Source organism: Ptychodera flava, chromosome 2 (genome assembly GCF_041260155.1).
Source record: "Ptychodera flava strain L36383 chromosome 2, AS_Pfla_20210202, whole genome shotgun sequence".
NCBI lineage: Eukaryota > Metazoa > Hemichordata > Enteropneusta > Ptychoderidae > Ptychodera > Ptychodera flava.
The window spans coordinates 6287925-6307107 of record NC_091929.1 but is presented as its reverse complement, the minus strand read 5'-3'; the positions used below and the strand labels follow the sequence as shown (position 1 = coordinate 6307107).

The window sequence follows — 19183 nt, the reverse complement described above, 5'->3', positions numbered from 1 at the left end:
ACAGAATAAAGGTGAAAATTCCCGAAATTTGTCAAGCAATTCCCTAACAATGGGCCATATTTTTGGAATGTATATGGGTTGATGTCTTCAACTTGGGCGGCACACCCCCTGTATGATGATATCAGGAGTAACCCCCATCCCGCAATTTGTAAGTATTATTAGGAATATTACATTTTCAATACGAAAAATAAATTTCATCCATTCCTCTAGTTGTCTTCCCACAGTCGCTTGTGGTTAGATACATGGCTAGGGCGCCTTTAAGCAATCCCTCCTCCTTTTTTTATTTTTTTAAAAGATAAATTTATTCCAAAAAAGTGTCAAATATAACACATCTACATAGCTGTGAATATGTCGAGCGTTTGAACAAAATTACAAAGCAACGTGCAATTGTCTGAAAAAAATCAATCATTTAACTAAAATATCATCATATAAATTCATTCAGGACGCACCCTTCTCCTTCGATCCTTTCCTTCTCATTACTTACAGACGCATAGGGCGCCCTCGCCATGTCTCGAACTGCAAACGCCATACTCTACCCACAACTCCTTAGTTTGAAACACTTCCGTTTGAACTGGGGTTAAAGGTGAAGTTTGCGGCCTGCCTGCGAGCAGCATATTTGAAAGTCGTAATAGCCCGGGCGTAATAGACCCTTGAACTTTGGCAGTCGAGACAACTAGAAAGTTAAAGAATGGGTAAGAAGTTTTATGAACGAATGCAAACGTGTGTAGGTTGAAATCCGACAAAACGTAGACTTAACCGCGCGGGATTCAAAATTTCATAATCAGTGTGGTCGCAGTCGTTTGTTGTGGTCGCTCGTTCTCTGCTACCTCCATGCTCGTTCTCATAACAGTCACTGGTCGCGTACGCAGAGCAATGAAATATTGACTTGCATGAATTTATTAATGTTTTTTTTTTTTTTTTTTTTTTTTGCAACATTATTCTTCTAGGTTTAAGTTCGGTTTTATAGCTTAAATGCTATACCAAAAAGTTTAAATATGGACGGTAACGTGTGCCGCGGAGAAGAACACAGCGCTGACCACCCATTTGATACATCACAACAACAAACATTCAGTGATGAAGAACGAGGTGGTGTGAGTGACGATGGCGGGGAATCATCTGCTTGTGCTGACAAGTATTCTGAGTGCGAGGCGTATAAATATGGAACCTGTATCCAACATGATAAACGTGGCGCAAAACTACATTCACACACAGCACTTTCCTCCACAAGATGGGACCGCGACTCAGTAACGAAATTGCGATTTCAGACAAGTTCCTTGGATATTGACACCAGTAATCCAGATGGGGATGTTTTGCGTAGTTGGTTACTGGATAATGCTGACATTGCTGTGGACAATACGTGTGTACCGTACTATCCAGCCACTAGGAAAACCAATGCAGTAATTTGTAAAGCAGGCATAGAAGAACACACGTACCATGAACAACTAAGACAGCACAGTAAGTATACCACAAGGTTTGTCCATGGAGGTAGAAAGAAGGTCTTTCTTTCTTTTCTACCTCCATGATTGGTCCAAGGACAACCGTGGTAATAACAATGTAACGGATTTGATGTTCAATCCTCATGATTACCAAGGATCGACCTTTACGTTTTGATGCTGTTTCCTCTGACCAGACAGTTTAAGACTTTCCTACAAAAATATTGTCATCTTTATTTGAAATCCTGACATACACAGCCAGCCACCTATGCTCTTACTTCCTTTAAAAGGCAGAATCCACCTTGGGTACAGCTGTAACTTTGATAATTTTTTTTCTCTATTTTTGTTGTTAATGTCCTGTAATTTTTCTTGTTCTGCTCCCCAAAACATGTTGAGATACACAGTGTTTAGCCTGTTAACTCAACCTGTACATGTATGGACTGCATTGTTATTGTTGACAATGAATTCTCGTCTGGACTATAATTCAAATATAAACAACAACGTAAGTGTATAGTTCAATTTACTTGTAGTACAGATGTTGTGCTGACAATATTTAGGGTTTTTCAACATGCATTGGATTGTAGAATAAGAACTTGCAAGTGATGTACAAAACAAATAATTGAAAAAATCATCGTGCCAAAATATTGTGTAAAATGTACAATGTTATTGTTGACAAATGAATTCAAATCAAGACTAAAATTCAGAGGGTGACAGTACATTGGATATGACACTGTTACACATTGTCATATACAGGTTGGGTTGACCGAGTTCCAAGTTCAACACTGGACGTTCTGAAATAATTTGGCAGTAGAACAATAAACTTTATTTTACAAACATAAATTGGAGTAATTGAAATACATTCAAAGTTGCTGACAAAATCTCTCGAGTAAAGTCTGGCTCAGAACATCATACATATATGTGTCCTAAATGCCTGCTGACATATCTTGCCTCTTCTGTCAACACATTATATACATAATGTAACATTTTCTGAGTCCAAGTAAACGCTCTTGAGTTCATGGCACATGAACTTGCCTTGTATAAATGGAGGAAGAACTAATCTTGCTTCTTGCAATCCCATTATTATTTATTTTTCTTTTTTTCAGTAATTGAAAGCCTGAAAGAAGATAGCTTTGTCAAAACAGTATTGGAGTTTGCTGCCAAGTATAACTTATTCATTGAATGCATAGAAAATCTGGCCTGTGCTGCAATGTCCCTGGTGAGTACATTTCATGAAATCTACAATATTTGTGTAAATATAACAGGTCATCAACATAACCACTACATGACCTTGTATTCTTGTGTTGTTAGTGTTTTATGCTTTTCAAAATGTAAGATTTTATTTAGTTTGCTTGAAATTGAGAGGTAGTTGTAACACTCTTGGCTATTGTAAAGTTTTGATCAAATTAGTCAATTCACGCCATAAACATTGGTGGGATGTAAGGTCATAGAAATAGCAATTGCAGTTTACAAAGACTACTGACTACCAATGCACAAAACTGAACCAATAACAGTCACTAAGTGAGTATTGATTTGCCTGTACATGTACATGAATAAATGTTTTGCAAAGTGTATTCTTGTAGAGACTCCCATTGGTGCAGTTCCAACATGTCAAATTGTGCTCTCATCATTATCATGGTTACAGTACCATTTTTGGTCATAATACACATTATGCAAAGTGTTTACACAAATCTGTACTTGTGCTAGTTGCCATAAGTTCACATCGAAAATTATGAGATCAATTGTGCCATGATTATTCATTTATAGATCAGTCAATGAAAATCATTGGGTCAATGGTGCCATGATTATGCAAACATAGATCAGTCAATGAAAATCATTGGGTCAATCGTGCCATGATTATGCAAACATAGATCAGTCAATGAAATCATTGGGTCAATCGTGCCATGATTATGCAGACATAGATCAGTCAATGAAAATCATTGGGTCAATCGTGCCATGATTATGCAGACAGATCAGTCAATGAAAATCATTGGGTCAATGGTGCCATGATTATGCAAATATAGATCAGTCAATGAAAAACATACTGTTTAACACTTTGAACTGTGTCTCTGGTATGTGAGAAAAGTCTATACAAGTGAAAATCTTGAAAGACTGCCGCGTAACTGAAAAGTATAATGAATCAAGGAAGGCCTTGCTTGCATTTGTTGCAATTACTCAACACACGATTGTACGATTGACTCAGTGATCATTACAGATGTGTAGATGTACTTATTCTTCTATGAGTGTTATCCCACAATAGTGTTATTCATTCATCGACCAACTTTAAATCTATTCACTCATGAGCTGAAGTATCATTTGTGTGTTACTGCATATAATGTAATTGTAGAAAGAAAGCTGTAGTATTATTGTTGCTGGTTCTACTATACAGATTATATTTTTCTATGTTGACAGGATGGAGGGGATCAAAATGTAAAGATCCACCCAAAATCCATATCAACCATTTTACGATGGGTCTACATTCTCAAACAATATCGTGAAGGATCACTCAATGATGCATCTGTCAATCATCTGCTGGCCGATCTCCTGGAAGTAGCTGCATATGAAACAAAATGCACAATGCTGATAAAGTAGGTACCCTCATCCAGAAAGTGACAGTATTAAACCATGCCCCCATGAAATTATAAACAATATTGTGGTGTGCTGAAGAACAAAAATAATCAGTGGACCGTCACAGTACAAATGTTGGAATTTGAGATAGAAATCAACTCACCTTTACTGTTATATGAGATTCAGAATAGTTACCAGTCTCCCTGTCACCACTGTGGGAAAATGTCAGGTTTTCAATATTCAAAGATCTAAGGACAACTATTTCAAACTGAGTTACAATTTAACAGTTACAAATTTAAAACTTAAGAATCTTTCCTACCTAGAAAGGAGAACTCTGTATAATGTGTGACACTGTTGCTGACAATGTCCTCAACAGAAAGTTGTCACTTTATTACTGAGAACTATGAAAAATCTAGTTTACTTCTTGCTTTCACAAAAGGATAAAGTAGATGATAAGATAATAATATTTCTGAAAATATGCAGACAAAACTGTGTCAGGAAGTTGTGATGTGTTTGTTCATCTTAGTAATCAAACTTTTCATTCACTTTTGATTCAATTCTGCCTACTGTATGGTTGTTCAGCGTTGGAGAAGCGACAGCATGTCAAGTGAAAGTCTGCGGTCAACTCATCAACGTGCAGTATGACATTGCCATGACAACCGGCGCTGGGGCCAGTGTAATACAGATCATTACATCATCAGAAGTAAGTCTTCCAAAATACTTAAAATGCATAAACAGGGTTTGTTCATTCCTGGAAAGTCCTTGGATTTCAAAGCCCTCTGGAAAACTGGAAAAGTCCATGAAAGTCCTGGAAAATTGAAATCCACAAGATGATATTGGTCCTGATTTCAGTAAAATGATATATAAAATGATATACAAAAATGATATGTTGCAAAAAATATGAAAAATGATAGCTTGGACCTCAAATGACTGTGAGTGTGTGGACCCTGTTAAAGCATAGGAAATACTGTCTTTGTTCTATGCATCGACTGCTTTCCTCATGGTATTCTGAAATCTATATACTGTGACAATGTATGCAAGTACCAAACAACATCAATGTTTACTGTACCCTAGTAGTCAAACAATCCTGTGGTATTACTTTGATGTAAAGAGTTGTTCAAGGTCATTGTTACAGGAGTTACTGAGGTCAGTGCGATAATTGCCCCATCATCAAAATACGCTTGCAGATCTTCATCACAAACCTGTGTACGTGATCACACAAGGGACTTAGAAAAAGTGACTGCTATCTGGAGGTGTCCCTTCTATAGAGGGTGGTTGTAAATGGTCTGCTGAGTGACGAATTTAGGAAAAGATAACAAAAGAATCAAATTCAACATCATAACCTCTTGAAAATCATAAAACATGCATTTAATTTCTGAATGAGATGTAATGATCTACAGTTTAATAAGATATTTCTTGCTTGCTGTCTGAACATGTTGAGAAGTCATTTAGAGTCAAGTGTGCTGACTATTGTACATAGATTTTGTACAATTGCAATGGCCACTGAGAGGGCGTTTAGCATATAAAATGTGAGGGGTCTAGCACAAGGTGACCACTATAGAGAGCCTGAGATGGTGCTCTGTAAAGGTGACCACTAAGACAGGATTGACTATATTTTGTGGCAAACCTGTTGCAAGTTGGTTCAGGACATATGCCTGAAATTTTGAATGCCTTTGCAGGATATGCAACCCAAATATATACTTTGAGGATTTTTCGAAATTAGTAAAATTGTCTACAATGTACAGAATTTTAAGTCCTGCATTCAATGCCTGAAAATGTTGCTTAGGTTCAAAGAGATGTTGACAGTTTTGTTGATGGTGATCTGTGTGCAAATGAATGGTCATTGAAATACGATTGGATGAAATACCATTGGAATGCATTATTTCAACTGTTTATATAAGTATCATTAGCATGGTTGGCATTTTGTTAAGGAAACCAAATTAAATGGAAACCCCAAAATTAGAATGCTTGAGTATTGCTTCCAAAACCCGAAGTGATGACATTGTAGTTTTCACTTGGCAAAGTGAGAATAGCACTGATCATGATCGTATGTGTACATAGCAACACAGCACATGACATCACAAGCAGTCTGTGGTCAGATTCTATGTCATGTGACTCTATTTCACTCAGATATAAATACTATCAAAGTTGTTATTTAATATTCCTGCAAGAATGTTCTTATAAAAAACTTTGACCAATACCGACTTTCATTGTTTGTGATAAAAACACTGACATTATTACACAGAACTCTTATGACTCAAACACCAAAAAAGGTTTATCAACATTGATTTGATGCTGTTCTGATTGTATTCTAATGAAACAAATTGTAATTTATTTCCCATAGGATACGATACATACAAACCAAATCGATATCTGTAAGAAGTTACCAGAGATTGCGTGCAAAGCATTGGCCTCAGCGTCCACCAGTGTATTTGGCAATGATTTCTACAAGACTGTGTTCCAGGTGTATGTCCACAGTGTGTTCTGTAGACATGATGATAGCGTCACTTTTCACGTCTTCCTCATCAAGTGTTATGTGTCAACTCACACATTAGACAAAATGGATGACTGTCCTACAGCAAATTCTCTGAAACCATCCTTCATAATGCACCAGAGACTGCAGGGTTTAGATCTTAGAGATCCCAATTTTATAACATTAGTTTACAAGGCTCTGAAAGGAGTTCTGGTCACGCACAAGGGTGCTGTGTAATCGTAGAAATAACTCACTCAGTGGTTGAGAGTTCTGAGATCACATGTAACAGTTAAGAGTGATTTCTCAATTTATTCATGTACATCTACCGTGTAAAGAGTTGATTACCAAGTAGGTATATGATATGTTACACGACCATTGCTGTTACTTGCGATAATATTTTCACAATTTTTGTTCCCTAAAACAAAAATACTTTGGCATTCTTTTTCCTAAAATATGTTGAAATACTAAGTAATGTACTATTTGCTTTGAAACGATGCATTGTTTCCACTATGCAGTGTGATTGTTGGTAAATGAAATTCAGTTTTTAGCATTAACATGGACATTCAACACATGAGGCTGTATTCACAAGATGAACACAAGGCATTTCAATATTAGAACATTAATCTGTATTTCAGAGATAGAACAATAATACTAGCAAGTTCATCAAAAGTTACACTTCAGCCAGTGAACCTGACATTATCAGAAGTGCTAGCACTGAGGAGGGTGTCAATTTCAAATACTGGTACATGTTAAACAGTACAAATATTAGTGATGGAAATGTTTGAGTCGGCACAGTTCCACAGTATTTACAGAAATGTACATGTATTGCCAGTGTGTGAATTGTCAAAAGACATTACAATTCATCTTCACATGGAACATTAAAGAGCCCTGTCGCTGTAACTTTCGATGATTTGTTCATGATTTCTGTTTTTCTATGTCAATTGTATCTTCTTGTTCTACTCTCCAAAACATATTAGAACTTCTGCCATTTAGCTTGTCAACACAGCAACTATACACGTGAAATGCAATGTTATTGTGCAGATTTAAATTCCAGTCCAGACCAGAGTTCACTTGTCAACAGAAAAGCTGAAGTAGACAAGCTGAATACCGTGTATCTCGATATGCTTTGAGGAGTAGAACAAGAAACTGTAGTTAACATTTAAATAAAAATACTAAAACAATATCAAAAGTTAAAGCTACTGACCTTTTGAATACCTTAGATGAAGATTTAACATTGAACTGTTCCTTAAACTTTTACACATTTTTGATCACTGTGAAGAGCATTTTAGCCAGCTTTGAGACCTACATTTCAAATCATCAGAATACATTATGTCACAACAGTGACTTTCCAGTGGTTTTTCTCACAAAACAATGTGTAGAGGGCGCTTCATTTTCTTTTCGTTCTGTGGCGTGACATCTTTTCATTGCATCAGATGGTGTCAGATATCTGATATAACAATAAGCTGATAATGTATTAAATAATTCATAGATTTTCATCCACTGTAAAAGTACTGCTGCAAATTGTTACTTTTCTGAAGCGATTTGGTTGTTGTGCACATCTAATATATTGAAAATCTTGTAAATGCATTGATCTGAGGAAAATTACATACTTGCGGAATGATTTTTAGCCCATTCATGAAAATATCTGGGAAAAGTGTTTAAAGTCATACAATTTTAATGCCCATTTTTGACTAAACAATTATCCATATGCCTTTAATGAATATTTCCATTTGGAAATGCAGTTATCCCATTTGTTGAGGAAATTAGCAACATTTTTTCAGACCGGATGGTCATGTTTTAGTCATTAGGAGAAGACCTACCAGTAGTCTTATCTCAAGTAATGTCATCACTTAGAAATGCAGAAAGTAAATCACATGTTATGATCACTGTTATTACTTCATATAATACACTATGAACATAGTACTGCCACTTATTATACTGCCAATCTTTTTGTATTTAATGTTCTTTTATTGCAGTCATTTCAAACAATGAACTTTTAACATTTCTTGAAAAGTACAAGTGCATTTCTAGTAACATATTCTAGGTATGAATTTCCATCTGTTTATGGGTTAAGAAATGGAGAATTTTACCCTATCTCTGTATGTTTTCTGACAATACCCCTTCGTTTAGCAATGTACAATTCAATTCTTTGTATGTTGCTTACAAATGCTCTGAAAACTTTAAATGAAAGGTATTTTTTGTCACTTCTAAATAGATACATGTACTGCTTTGCAGCTAGATGTAGAAAGTTTGATAATACATTCAACATGGGTTCTCCCAATAGTACATTTCAGGTGTTTACCACACCTACAGTAAATGACTTGCCAACAATATTATGCCTCTGAGCTCATGGCATTCTTTCATCAGGGGGGTATACATCTACCAGTATTTACATATATTCTTCACTCATTAACTATCAGGACGAAGGGTCACCAGGGTGGCACCCCCGGAAATGCTGGTTTTCTCAAAGTGTTTTTTTTCAAAGTTCATTATTTCTACAACACTTTTTGCATATATTTTTGTGTAATATAACACTGCCAGACAGGCTCATTCTTTACAGAATAAACTTGAACTTTCAAAATGAATACTTTGTCATTATTTTAAAGTGACAATGTTGTTGCTTTGATTTTCTAATACAAAATTGAATTAGCTTTGTGAAATAGAATATGAAGTTAAATAATGTTGACATGTGATATGAAGTGTGAATAGTAAAGTATAGCCTCATTGTACTGTTATGTATAGTCCTGCTATGTGGTATATGTGTGGATATCCCGCATATATATATATATATATTATATATATATATATATATATATATATATATATATATATATATATATATATATATATATATTCATGCAAACATCAATTATTATATTTGCTTGAAATGATCACCTGTATATTACTAAGTTGGGTCATACCATTTCTAATGGACGGGGGAGAGGTGAGACAAGGGAAATGTTTGTGTCAGCATTTGGAGACCAACTCCGAGTTCTTTTCCAACAGGTTTGCCTTGTCTGCTTTAATTATGAATAGTTTCTCTGTGAGACAAAGATTGTATTTCTTAGTTATATTGAAATAATTACTTGGTCTTGATAATATCGGCCATGATAGCTAGAATGTATTGTTCTCTGTGTGTATAAATTTTAAAAACGAAAACAATTTTGTAATAATAGTAATCCTACTAAAATATCAATCATTGTCTTACGCAAATTTAATTTTCAGCATAATATAAGGGTTAAGTTTATTCGTTTTTTTTTAATTTTCTCATTTGCATCCATATATTTTGCATGGCATCAGCCAGGGCATAACCGAAGTGCAGGTAGTGTAAGTGCATTGTGGCACATGAAATAGTGTATTTCTGATGTGGCACACTACATTTCAACATCTTTGCTACGTGCCGGTTGATATCGCATGCACTGCAAAACCCTGCAGCCGACTGTATTTTAAACCCGGTATTTTAAACAGCAGCGTGCCAATACCACAGAGATAATCTTTAGTCAACAGAGTTCCCTAGAAATCCTGGAATTCAAATTAAATCGTATCAATGATCAAAGGAACATAACATACGCCTGTGCTTTAAACCGTGCCATGCCTTCGTCACTAAATCGTCAGAAATTTGACTTGTCAGAGAAAATTTTAAATGGGTTACACTGTCGATCTTTCTCAAAGAAGTGTAGGCGAAGAGTTTTTCTTGATGATGTTAGATACCTTACGCTCGGAATTTACAGCAACAAAATCAGAACCTCTGTGTTGTACACATCGGACTCGCGAGATCAAACGAAAGTAAACTTTCTTCACTGACCAGCTTGAGGGCGTACTGTAAAACTACGGACATTTGCCAACTGATAGAATCGTGAGGGTTATGCAAATATTAGATTTATCACCAACAATCACTTGATGACGTCACCGTCCATGGTTCATCCAAACACTCATTTCGTGTTTTCAAAGTACACACATGATAAACGACTCGTAACTTTTCGTGCACCGTTTATGTCGTTGACCGAGGTGGTTTAGGTCGAATGTCAAGTACAAACGTTTCCTGGCGACAGACAATAACGGGTGAGTAATTAACGTACAGATAAATGCGGAAAATATTGACATTTTATCAACCGTACAGTAGCCAACTCAAACATTTGGCCGACAAGTTTATATTTTCTTTGCGTTCTAGCTAGAGGTGAAGAAGCGATCACGTTTGTAACATAGTAAAAAATCAAAAAATATTAAAGCAGGTAAAATAATTTCGCGACGACATATTGTTGACGTGCAACAAGCTTACTCGCCGACAATCTCTGACTTGCCGTATGGTAGGGTTGCGTGGACACGGGGAACTACGACTGTTCGATATAATCGAATAAGCTATGACTATATGTTTGTGTTGTGGTATGTTATATAATTAGACATGATTCGATTATCGTGTGTCACACGTGCTATTACTGGTAATTAATGATTATTCTTTAATATGAAATCGTCAGAGGGACACATATGTTGATCTCTATACGGTAAGAGAATTTATTAATACTTGGAAGCTGTAGTCTATTTTAGTTTCGCGTACTGTCTTCTTATGGCTTCACCTCCTTCGATAAGAAATCCCCAACATTTTCGGCAAATCATAAATTAACCTTGTCGACGCTCTTATCACTGGCTGTAGATACTGTGGCCGCATCAGCAAGCACGTGGCAGAGTCTCTCACTCCGCGCAGCCAATGACAGCAGTTAACGTTTTACATTGACTGCGCCTGACGCAATCGTTACCGTTATGTGTGTTTAATAATTGCGACGAGAGTTCAAGATATCGCCATCAGTTTGGCAAATAATATCTGTCTACCGTATATTCGAGAACATTCGACGTGAACGCAGTAAATAGGGCCACCTATCATAAAACACACCGGTCCTTGCAATCTTAGATATCAGTAAAGGATCTAGCGGACGATAAAATATGTGATAAATATGTTTCTGGTTTTAGAGCCACGTCACAATAAAAATTCTAACAATGGGAGTAGACAAGAGGCGATACAATCAGCGACGTGTTGACTTGTCGAGTCTTCAAGGTCATGTTTACAATCGGGACAGACTTGTCGCAAGTCGCCTAAATACGCCAGGTAATATCTCAACACAGGGGGTAGCTGACGACAACCTAACCAGGTTATTCGTAACACAGGTCACAGGATTCACATTTCCTGATAGGCAAGCCGATAACCTCGACAGGTGCATTAAAATGACATCGATGATTGATCGCCATAGACTACTATTCTTGCTATTCGATGTAATTTTCGTTGTCGAGTGATCGTAGCATGAATTTTATTGTTCCCCGAGTGCAATTTTATTTTGATATCAAAGAGCGATGGATTGCTAAGCCTTGCAGTTCGAAAGGATCATGGCTGCATATCCCTAAATCTCCAGATGAAAGAGGCCCAGAGGACTCCCGGGTCAAAGGTCTTCGGAAACATCACTATTTTTCAAATCATGTTCGCCTGACAATGTAATCTGCCTGGACTCAAAGTTCACGTGTTGTAGCTATATCGCCCATTAAAATTGCAATATTCACCACACTGCCTCTAGCCGCATACCAAGTTGAACCAAAATATATTCAAGCGATGAATATATAAACTGGGCTTCAATAATGCATGACAACGGATGCACGTTAAAAGGGTAGACGGTGAAGAAAATCTGAAAATAGTAAGATTTGTAGTGATCGTAAATGTTATGTCAAATACATAATTAATACTCTTGATATGAGCAGGAAATCAGATAATTGTTGTGTGTGGGAAAATTTTATTTAAATAATTTAGAACCCATCTCAAACCAATCACAGATCTTAGCTTCTTATAAATCATTATGTATTATTTGGGCATTTTAGGTCATCTTGTCACTGTATATAAATTGCCAACTAATCTGGATCAAATTGCCATAAATAACTGGTAATTTTGATGAAGGATATCCACGCGTGATCGACTGCCTTCAGTGCCTGATAATCTTGTTTCCACGGTGACGAGAATATCGTAAAATCTCAATTTGTGAGGGATCATATAGGGCTGTTCGTTCGAGAATAATACCCGAAATCTACAGCGGTACTTCGATCACGATATACTGCCACGATACCGATAACAGTAGAATTTTCTACCCTTTTCATTATTTATTTGAGCCTGTATGCCTTGTTCAGACGTATTGTTTGCAACACAGACTGTAATAGTCAGGTATTGCGTGCTACTAAAGTGAATGAAATTACAAATCGATCTTGATTCAAGTCTATTACAAGATCACAAGGTTGTATTGCTTATGTAAACCAGACACACCCATAAAAGGTTACAGTTTGTCCATAGACCCTCTCGACGGTCTATGGTTTGTCAAAGTTTGTAAGAGACGACAGAGTTAAAACATCGACAGTTAACGTTCTCACTTCTCTGTCTTCTTATGGTTAAATGGACAGCAAACAAAGCTGCTTGTTAGAAAAGATGTTTTCTAAATAGTTTTCTGGCGGAAGACAGACAATGTTTTACCGTCAAAGGGTGAGGAATGTTTAGACGGGAATTTTTTCTCGTTAGCGCAATTTCTTAGCTCATATGGTAATTATGTAAGCTTGAAAACTCTCTTGGTGTACAGCGAAAATGATTAATATACTTCAGGTGTTGCCGATAGATCAGAAGCATAGGCAGATAAAAATGACGATCAAACATGATATCAAAATAGTCCTTGTGACTAACAATTATGGTATACAAAGAGTGTTCTCTAGTGCATGTTATTCCGGACTGAGGATTCTTACTCACACGATCTATGTGTAATATGTAACTTTGCAATAGATTGCCGATGCACCAGAGAACGGTACCAAAGTTTGTGCTCTACTAAGCGGGAAGCAGTTTGTTCAAACTATAACTTCAGACAAATAACGGACAATCAACAAAACTGTTCCGGAAAAAAATCGGTTTCTTAGCGTGGGGCCAAGGATTTTGTTTCTGGCATCACTATTCAGAGGGAAAGGCGAGCCGGCAATTTTGCCACCATCGGTTGGGGTATTTTGTTCTTTTACTCCGAGAGTATCTTATTGTTTATAAATAAGCAGCGGACCAGCAGAAAATGCATGGTTTTTGTTTATGAGGGTTTTGACGATGGCAAGTGCAACATTATGTAGTCAGCAGAGGTCAAGAAGTAAGTTTAACGTAAAATTTATATTGTATATACGGACACTGAAAACAAGGCTTTTTTGGCTAACTGATTTCTTCCTGTAATTCCATTCAGCTTGTAACACACGGAAAGCATGGGTAATTCTCCTTCGTCTCGTGCAAGGAAACGAAAAGATGCTGCCAAGATGGACGGCAATAAAAACGGTTCAGGAACGGTGTCGGTAAAAGTACGAAAACCGAAGAAGCAAAGTCAAAAACGCGATAAAAAATCTAAGAAGGATGTGCGCAGCAAACAAAAAGACGGTGCGGAAAAATCATCGAAGACGCCCTCAGCGGTAAAGAACAGCAGCGGAAAGAACAGCAATCAGAAGCCCCTGAAAAGCAAGGAACAGACGACGAAGTCTGATCACAGCGACAAAAGTAAAGAGAAAACAAAGGGTGAGTTCTTTTAAAGTAGAATGCGTCTACAGATATTCGGACTCTCAAATTTTTACAATTCTTTTCTGACCTACCACTTGTCGGGACTAATATTAAAGCTCTTCTGGGAGTAAGAAACATTTTCAAAGTCTTTTTTTTAATCGAAAATTTTCCCCATAAAGTTAACACAGTGATAGCGGCCATTTCACATTTTAAATATTGGTAAATGTTAGGTAATTTGCTTCTCCAGTATCAAATTTTGCACGGTGGACGCTGATTTTATTCTTTATAATTACTTGGTAAGAAATTTGTTGAAAGTTTCATAGAGGAAAATTTGAGTGACAGTTTAAAGTTTTCATTTTCAAGGCGTATACTACCTTAAAATAGTCCAATTTAACAAATGTTTAATCTTCAGATACCTTGTACCATCACTGAATAGTGGTTCAAGATGACGTCGTCGTTACTGTTATTTTTTGCTCACGTGTTCACACACGTGAGCATATGTCGCAGCGATGTCTGTCTGTCTGTCTGTCTGTCTGTCTGTCTGTCTGTCTGTCTGTCTGTTGGTCCGATATCTCAAAAACGGCTTATCAGATCAGAATCAAATCTGGTACATAGATTCAGTTAGCAAATGGCAAGAACTGATTAGTTTTTGGTGGGTGTAGCTTGCATACTTTTTGCTAATTTGCATAATTAATGATTTTAGAAAAAACGGATATACATTGAAAACAACTGCACACAATTTGATGAGATTTGCTACAAATGTTGATCACACCAAGATATATCAGCAGTGGGAACCATTAAGGGGTGACATGAAAGATAGTTGCTAATTTGCATATTTAATGAACTTTCCTAATTAGGGATATATATCTGATTTGACACGATCAAAATTGACCAAACTTGCTACATGTATTGAAGATACTATGATACAATATTATTGAAAGTCATTTAGCATTTTCTCTTCAGCCAATTCCTAATTTGCATATTTAATGAACTTTGCTAATTAGGGATATATATCTGAATTGACTTGACCAAAGTTGACAAAACTTGCTACATGTATTGGAGATATTATAATACAACATTATTGAAAATCATTAAGCATTTTTACTTCAGCCAATTCATAATTTACATATCTGATGAACTTTGCTAATTAGGGATATATATCTGAATTGACTGGACCAAAATTTATGAAACTTGCTATATACATTAAAGACACTATGATACAACATTATTGAAAGTAATTTAACAGTTTTACTTCAGCCAATTTAGAATTTGCATATTTAATGAACTTTCCTAATTAGGGATATATATCTGAATTAACTTGATTGAAGTGGTTGAAACTTGCCGTATACATCAAAGATACTGTGATATAACATTATTGAAAGTCAAAAGACAATTTTACTTCGGCCAATTCCTAATTTGCATATTAAATGAATTTTCATAATTAGGGATATATATCTGAATTGACTTGATCAAAATTAATGAAACTTGCTATGTACATTAAAGACACTATAATACAATAATATTGAAAGTCATTAAGCATTTTTACTTCAGCCAATTCCTAATTTACATATTTAATGAACTTTGCTAATTAGGGATATATATCTGAATTGACTGGACCAAAGTTGATGAAACTTGCTATATACATTAAAGATACTATGATACAACATTATTGAAAGTCATTAAGCATTTTTCCTTCAGCCGATTCCTAATTTGCATTTTCAATTATCTTTTCTAATTAGGGATATATACTGGGATTTACTTGATCAAAGTTGGCAAAACATGCTGTGTACATTGATGATTATGCCAAGTTAAAACAATATTGAATACACGGATAGTTTCAATCGGATTCGAACCCACAACATACGGCATCAGTCGCCTAGAAAAATGTGAAAGTCATTTCACATTTTCATGTCAGCTAATTTATAATTTGCATATCTAATGAGCTTTCACAGTTTGGCATATATGGCTTAAAGGACTTGGCTAAAGGTAATTACACTTGCTATATAAAGTGGTGGTACAATGACAGCAGTCAAAGAAGGTATTTTTATTCTAGCTAATTACGTATTTGTATACTTCATGATCTTTTAGAACTAATCAGCGGTGAATATTGTTCATTATGTTGATCATAATACTTTCAATGAAGTTGCAAACATGTGCCAAAGGTTCAAATTTACACATAACTGCAATATATAATGAAACACGTGAGCTTTTCAGTTCATATCTGGTCTGTTTGTTCCTTTGGACCCGGTAAATTATTTACTTACTTTGAATGATACGGATTATTTGACCTAGTTTGATATCTAATTACGCATATCTTTCACTGACCGGGGGAGGGGGGTTAGAGCGAAGGGACATATATAAGGAGAGGGGGCCCAGGAAATGTTAGTCTAACAAATTAATTTCATTCTCCTTCAACGTTTTTTGAAATCGTTATTCGGAGGCTAAAGTGAATTGCACAGTAATTTGAACATAATTTATGACAAGGTTTGAAATATAGACATGAATTTGCCAACTTAGACTTCGTCCAATTGGTTGTAGGGAGTTAAACATTGATGGCGTCGTCGACACTTGAAGTTTTTAATATGTTATTATATGCGTCTGTCTGTCTATCTGTCAGTGTATGTATGTATGTATGTATGTATGTATGTATGTATGTATGTATGTATGTATGTATGTATGTATGTATGCATGCATGTATGTATGGCATATGTATAAAGAGTGGCTTCAGTCCTTCATCATAAATCAGTTTCTTTGTTTGATATTTGTTTGTTTATTTATCAATTTACTTATCTATCTATACAGAACCTACAACCAAGACTTTCGAGCAAAAAGCTGAAGAAAATGTCAAGGGCAACACTGATGATAAAATTGAAGTTCAAGAACCTGTTGCAGGAGAAGCATTGGCCGTAGGAACAGATGGAAAAGTCGAGACAGATGAGGCGTCGGATCTTGCTGAGGTACTCACTTTCATCGACACAGTGAATACAGAATCAATGAACGGAGCTCCAGTAGATGATCTTGAGAATCAACCGCCGTCAATGGAAATCATCGACGAAGCCAACGAGGCAGGTTCCGACAGAGCCGAAGATACTGAGAAAATCGTTGGTGGCGCTGTTGACGAAGACGTCACCGAATCAGATTTGATAAGAAAAGAGAGAGATATACTTAAAGCTAGGTGTGACGAACTTGAAGCAAACATCAAGACGATATCAGAGAAAGCTGAGGTAGAGAGAATCGACGAAGCCAACGAGGCAGGTTCCGACAGAGCCGAAGATACTGAGAAAATCGTTGGTGGCGCTGCTAACGAAGACGTCACCGAATCGGATTTGATAAGAAAAGAGAGAGATATACTTAAAGTTAGGTGTGACGAACTTGAAGAAAACATCAAGACGATATCAGAGAAAGCTGAGGAAGAGAGAATCAAGATTTTGGAGGATGAGAAACAACAACGTGATACTATCATGCGCGAAGATGCGGCGCTGAAAAATAAAGTCAAGGATTTAGAGAAAAAGATCGAAGACCAGAAAAAGACAATTTCCAAACACACGTCTGAAATCAAGCGACTTCGACATTTGTCCAGCAGTTACGGAACACTGAATGAAGTCATCGAACAGGAAATGGCGTACATGGAAGAGAAGATCACAAAATTAGAGAAGGAAAATAGAACCCTGAAAGAAACGATAGCACAGTAAGAGACAACAGTCAAAGTTGACGCTGAAAAATCCAATGAGACAAACTAAAAAGACGAATAGAATTTTGACGGGAACGGAAGCATAGGCTTTGTATTGGCGGCATTTGGACTACCTTTGCAATATTGCCAATACTGTCTAGTGTCACAGAAAATGAAAATAAGCAAATAGGAATAAATGCAATACTTAAACATTTTTCTCAATTGCGAAATGCAATGTTTGAAAATATCTGTGTGCAATTTGTTAATGTTACAAATGATGTAAGTGAGCTCTGTAGAATGAATCATCATAACGAAAACATATTTTACTATGTTTGTTTCCTACAATGAAATTTTCTACGTAAAATATTTTTACCATTTTGTTGGTATGTCTGTCTGTCTCCCTCTGTGTGCATCTCTTTCTGTCTGTGTGTCTGTGTGTCTGTGTGTCTGTCTGTCTGTCTGTCTGTCTGTCTGTATGTATGTATGTATGTATGTATGTATGTATGTATGTATGTATGTATGTATGTATGTATGTATGTATGTATGTATGTATGTATGTATGTATGTATGTATGTATGCACGTATATCATCTCATGTGCGCACAATATCAATATCCCCATATCAATAAGAATGTTGAAGTGAACGACGCCGGGTAGGGTTGTCTTTAGGAAACATTTCGGATAAACCTTAAAGTTTGTAATTTCAACATCAACTAAATAGAATTGCGTTGATTTTTTTTCTTTTTCGATTATAAAGATTGACGATATAATACGGCAATGAGTACATAAGACTGACAAGTCATTCTTTCATTTTTATTGTCCTCGAAAGATTAATTTCGCATTGCATATTCCTTATAACTGCACAACGACTATGCAAGTGCTCTTTGTCCTGCTTACCTGACATGCGCACCGTGAAAAAGCCAAGTGCTTAAAGACGACATTATCCACGAGTTAACCAAACTTTCACCATGCTATGAGCGAGTGTAATTGGCCGTTTTCGTTACCCATATTATTGCTTGATAAATATACAGTATATTGATAATAAACATGCGCACTTTCCAAAACAACCCTTGACTCAATGGTAACTTGTCAAAAGGGTTTTTGTAATTATTGATGTGACAAAGAGAGTGACTAGATAATGACTTATAATACACATATTTGATTGCGAATCGAACCGACACGACGAAAGAATTTCGTTCCATACCATGATGGACTAGAAGAGCGCCCCCTACTAAAATAGAGTATGAAACTTTAATGAATTGGGTTACGGAGAGTGACCGATACTATTACTTGGTACACTATAAGCGAAGAAAAGTAACTTATATTCATTTTACAGACTGATGGTGTTTGCAGGATTCTGACAAATACGAGCATGATAGGGCAGAAGGGTGACGGAGGGACAGGACTGTAAACGCTTAGGTCAAAGTAATTAAATTCTTTGTGTTGCGTCCACTCTAAATGGGAAAAGGTACGCGTCTAAGCGGCGGAAAACACACGCAAGAA

General features: G+C 36.3%; 2 protein-coding genes across 2 annotated transcripts; both read left to right on the top strand.

Annotated features, from left to right (window-relative positions):
• Positions 1–558: 558 nt before the first annotated feature.
• On the top strand, positions 559–9052 carry LOC139152162 (uncharacterized). The gene is made up of 6 exons (XM_070725280.1): positions 559–692; positions 948–1455; positions 2537–2649; positions 3843–4018; positions 4581–4701; positions 6343–9052. Exons 2-6 carry the CDS (start codon positions 996–998, stop codon positions 6706–6708), a joined length of 1236 nt encoding a protein of 411 aa, XP_070581381.1. The 5' UTR covers positions 559–692; positions 948–995; the 3' UTR covers positions 6709–9052.
• Positions 9053–10366: 1314 nt separating this feature from the next.
• LOC139152157 (enolase-phosphatase E1-like) lies at positions 10367–17916 on the top strand. The gene is made up of 3 exons (XM_070725266.1): positions 10367–10533; positions 13707–14029; positions 16814–17916. Exons 2-3 carry the CDS (start codon positions 13726–13728, stop codon positions 17701–17703), a joined length of 1194 nt encoding a protein of 397 aa, XP_070581367.1. The 5' UTR covers positions 10367–10533; positions 13707–13725; the 3' UTR covers positions 17704–17916.
• Positions 17917–19183: the final 1267 nt, after the last annotated feature.

What these genes read in the sequence shown, in the direction of transcription:
- LOC139152162 (XM_070725280.1), top strand. Translation starts at nt 996, where the DNA reads ATGGACGGTAACGTGTGCCGCGGAGAAGAACACAGCGCTGACCACCCA. An exon ending in CCTGTGCTGCAATGTCCCTG is followed by an intron (nt 2,650 to 3,842) that starts GTGAGTACATTT and finishes CTATGTTGACAG; the next exon opens with GATGGAGGGGATCAAAATGT. An exon ending in AAATGCACAATGCTGATAAA is followed by an intron (nt 4,019 to 4,580) that starts GTAGGTACCCTC and finishes ATGGTTGTTCAG; the next exon opens with CGTTGGAGAAGCGACAGCAT.
- LOC139152157 (XM_070725266.1), top strand. Translation starts at nt 13,726, where the DNA reads ATGGGTAATTCTCCTTCGTCTCGTGCAAGGAAACGAAAAGATGCTGCC. An exon ending in AAGTAAAGAGAAAACAAAGG is followed by an intron (nt 14,030 to 16,813) that starts GTGAGTTCTTTT and finishes CTATCTATACAG; the next exon opens with AACCTACAACCAAGACTTTC.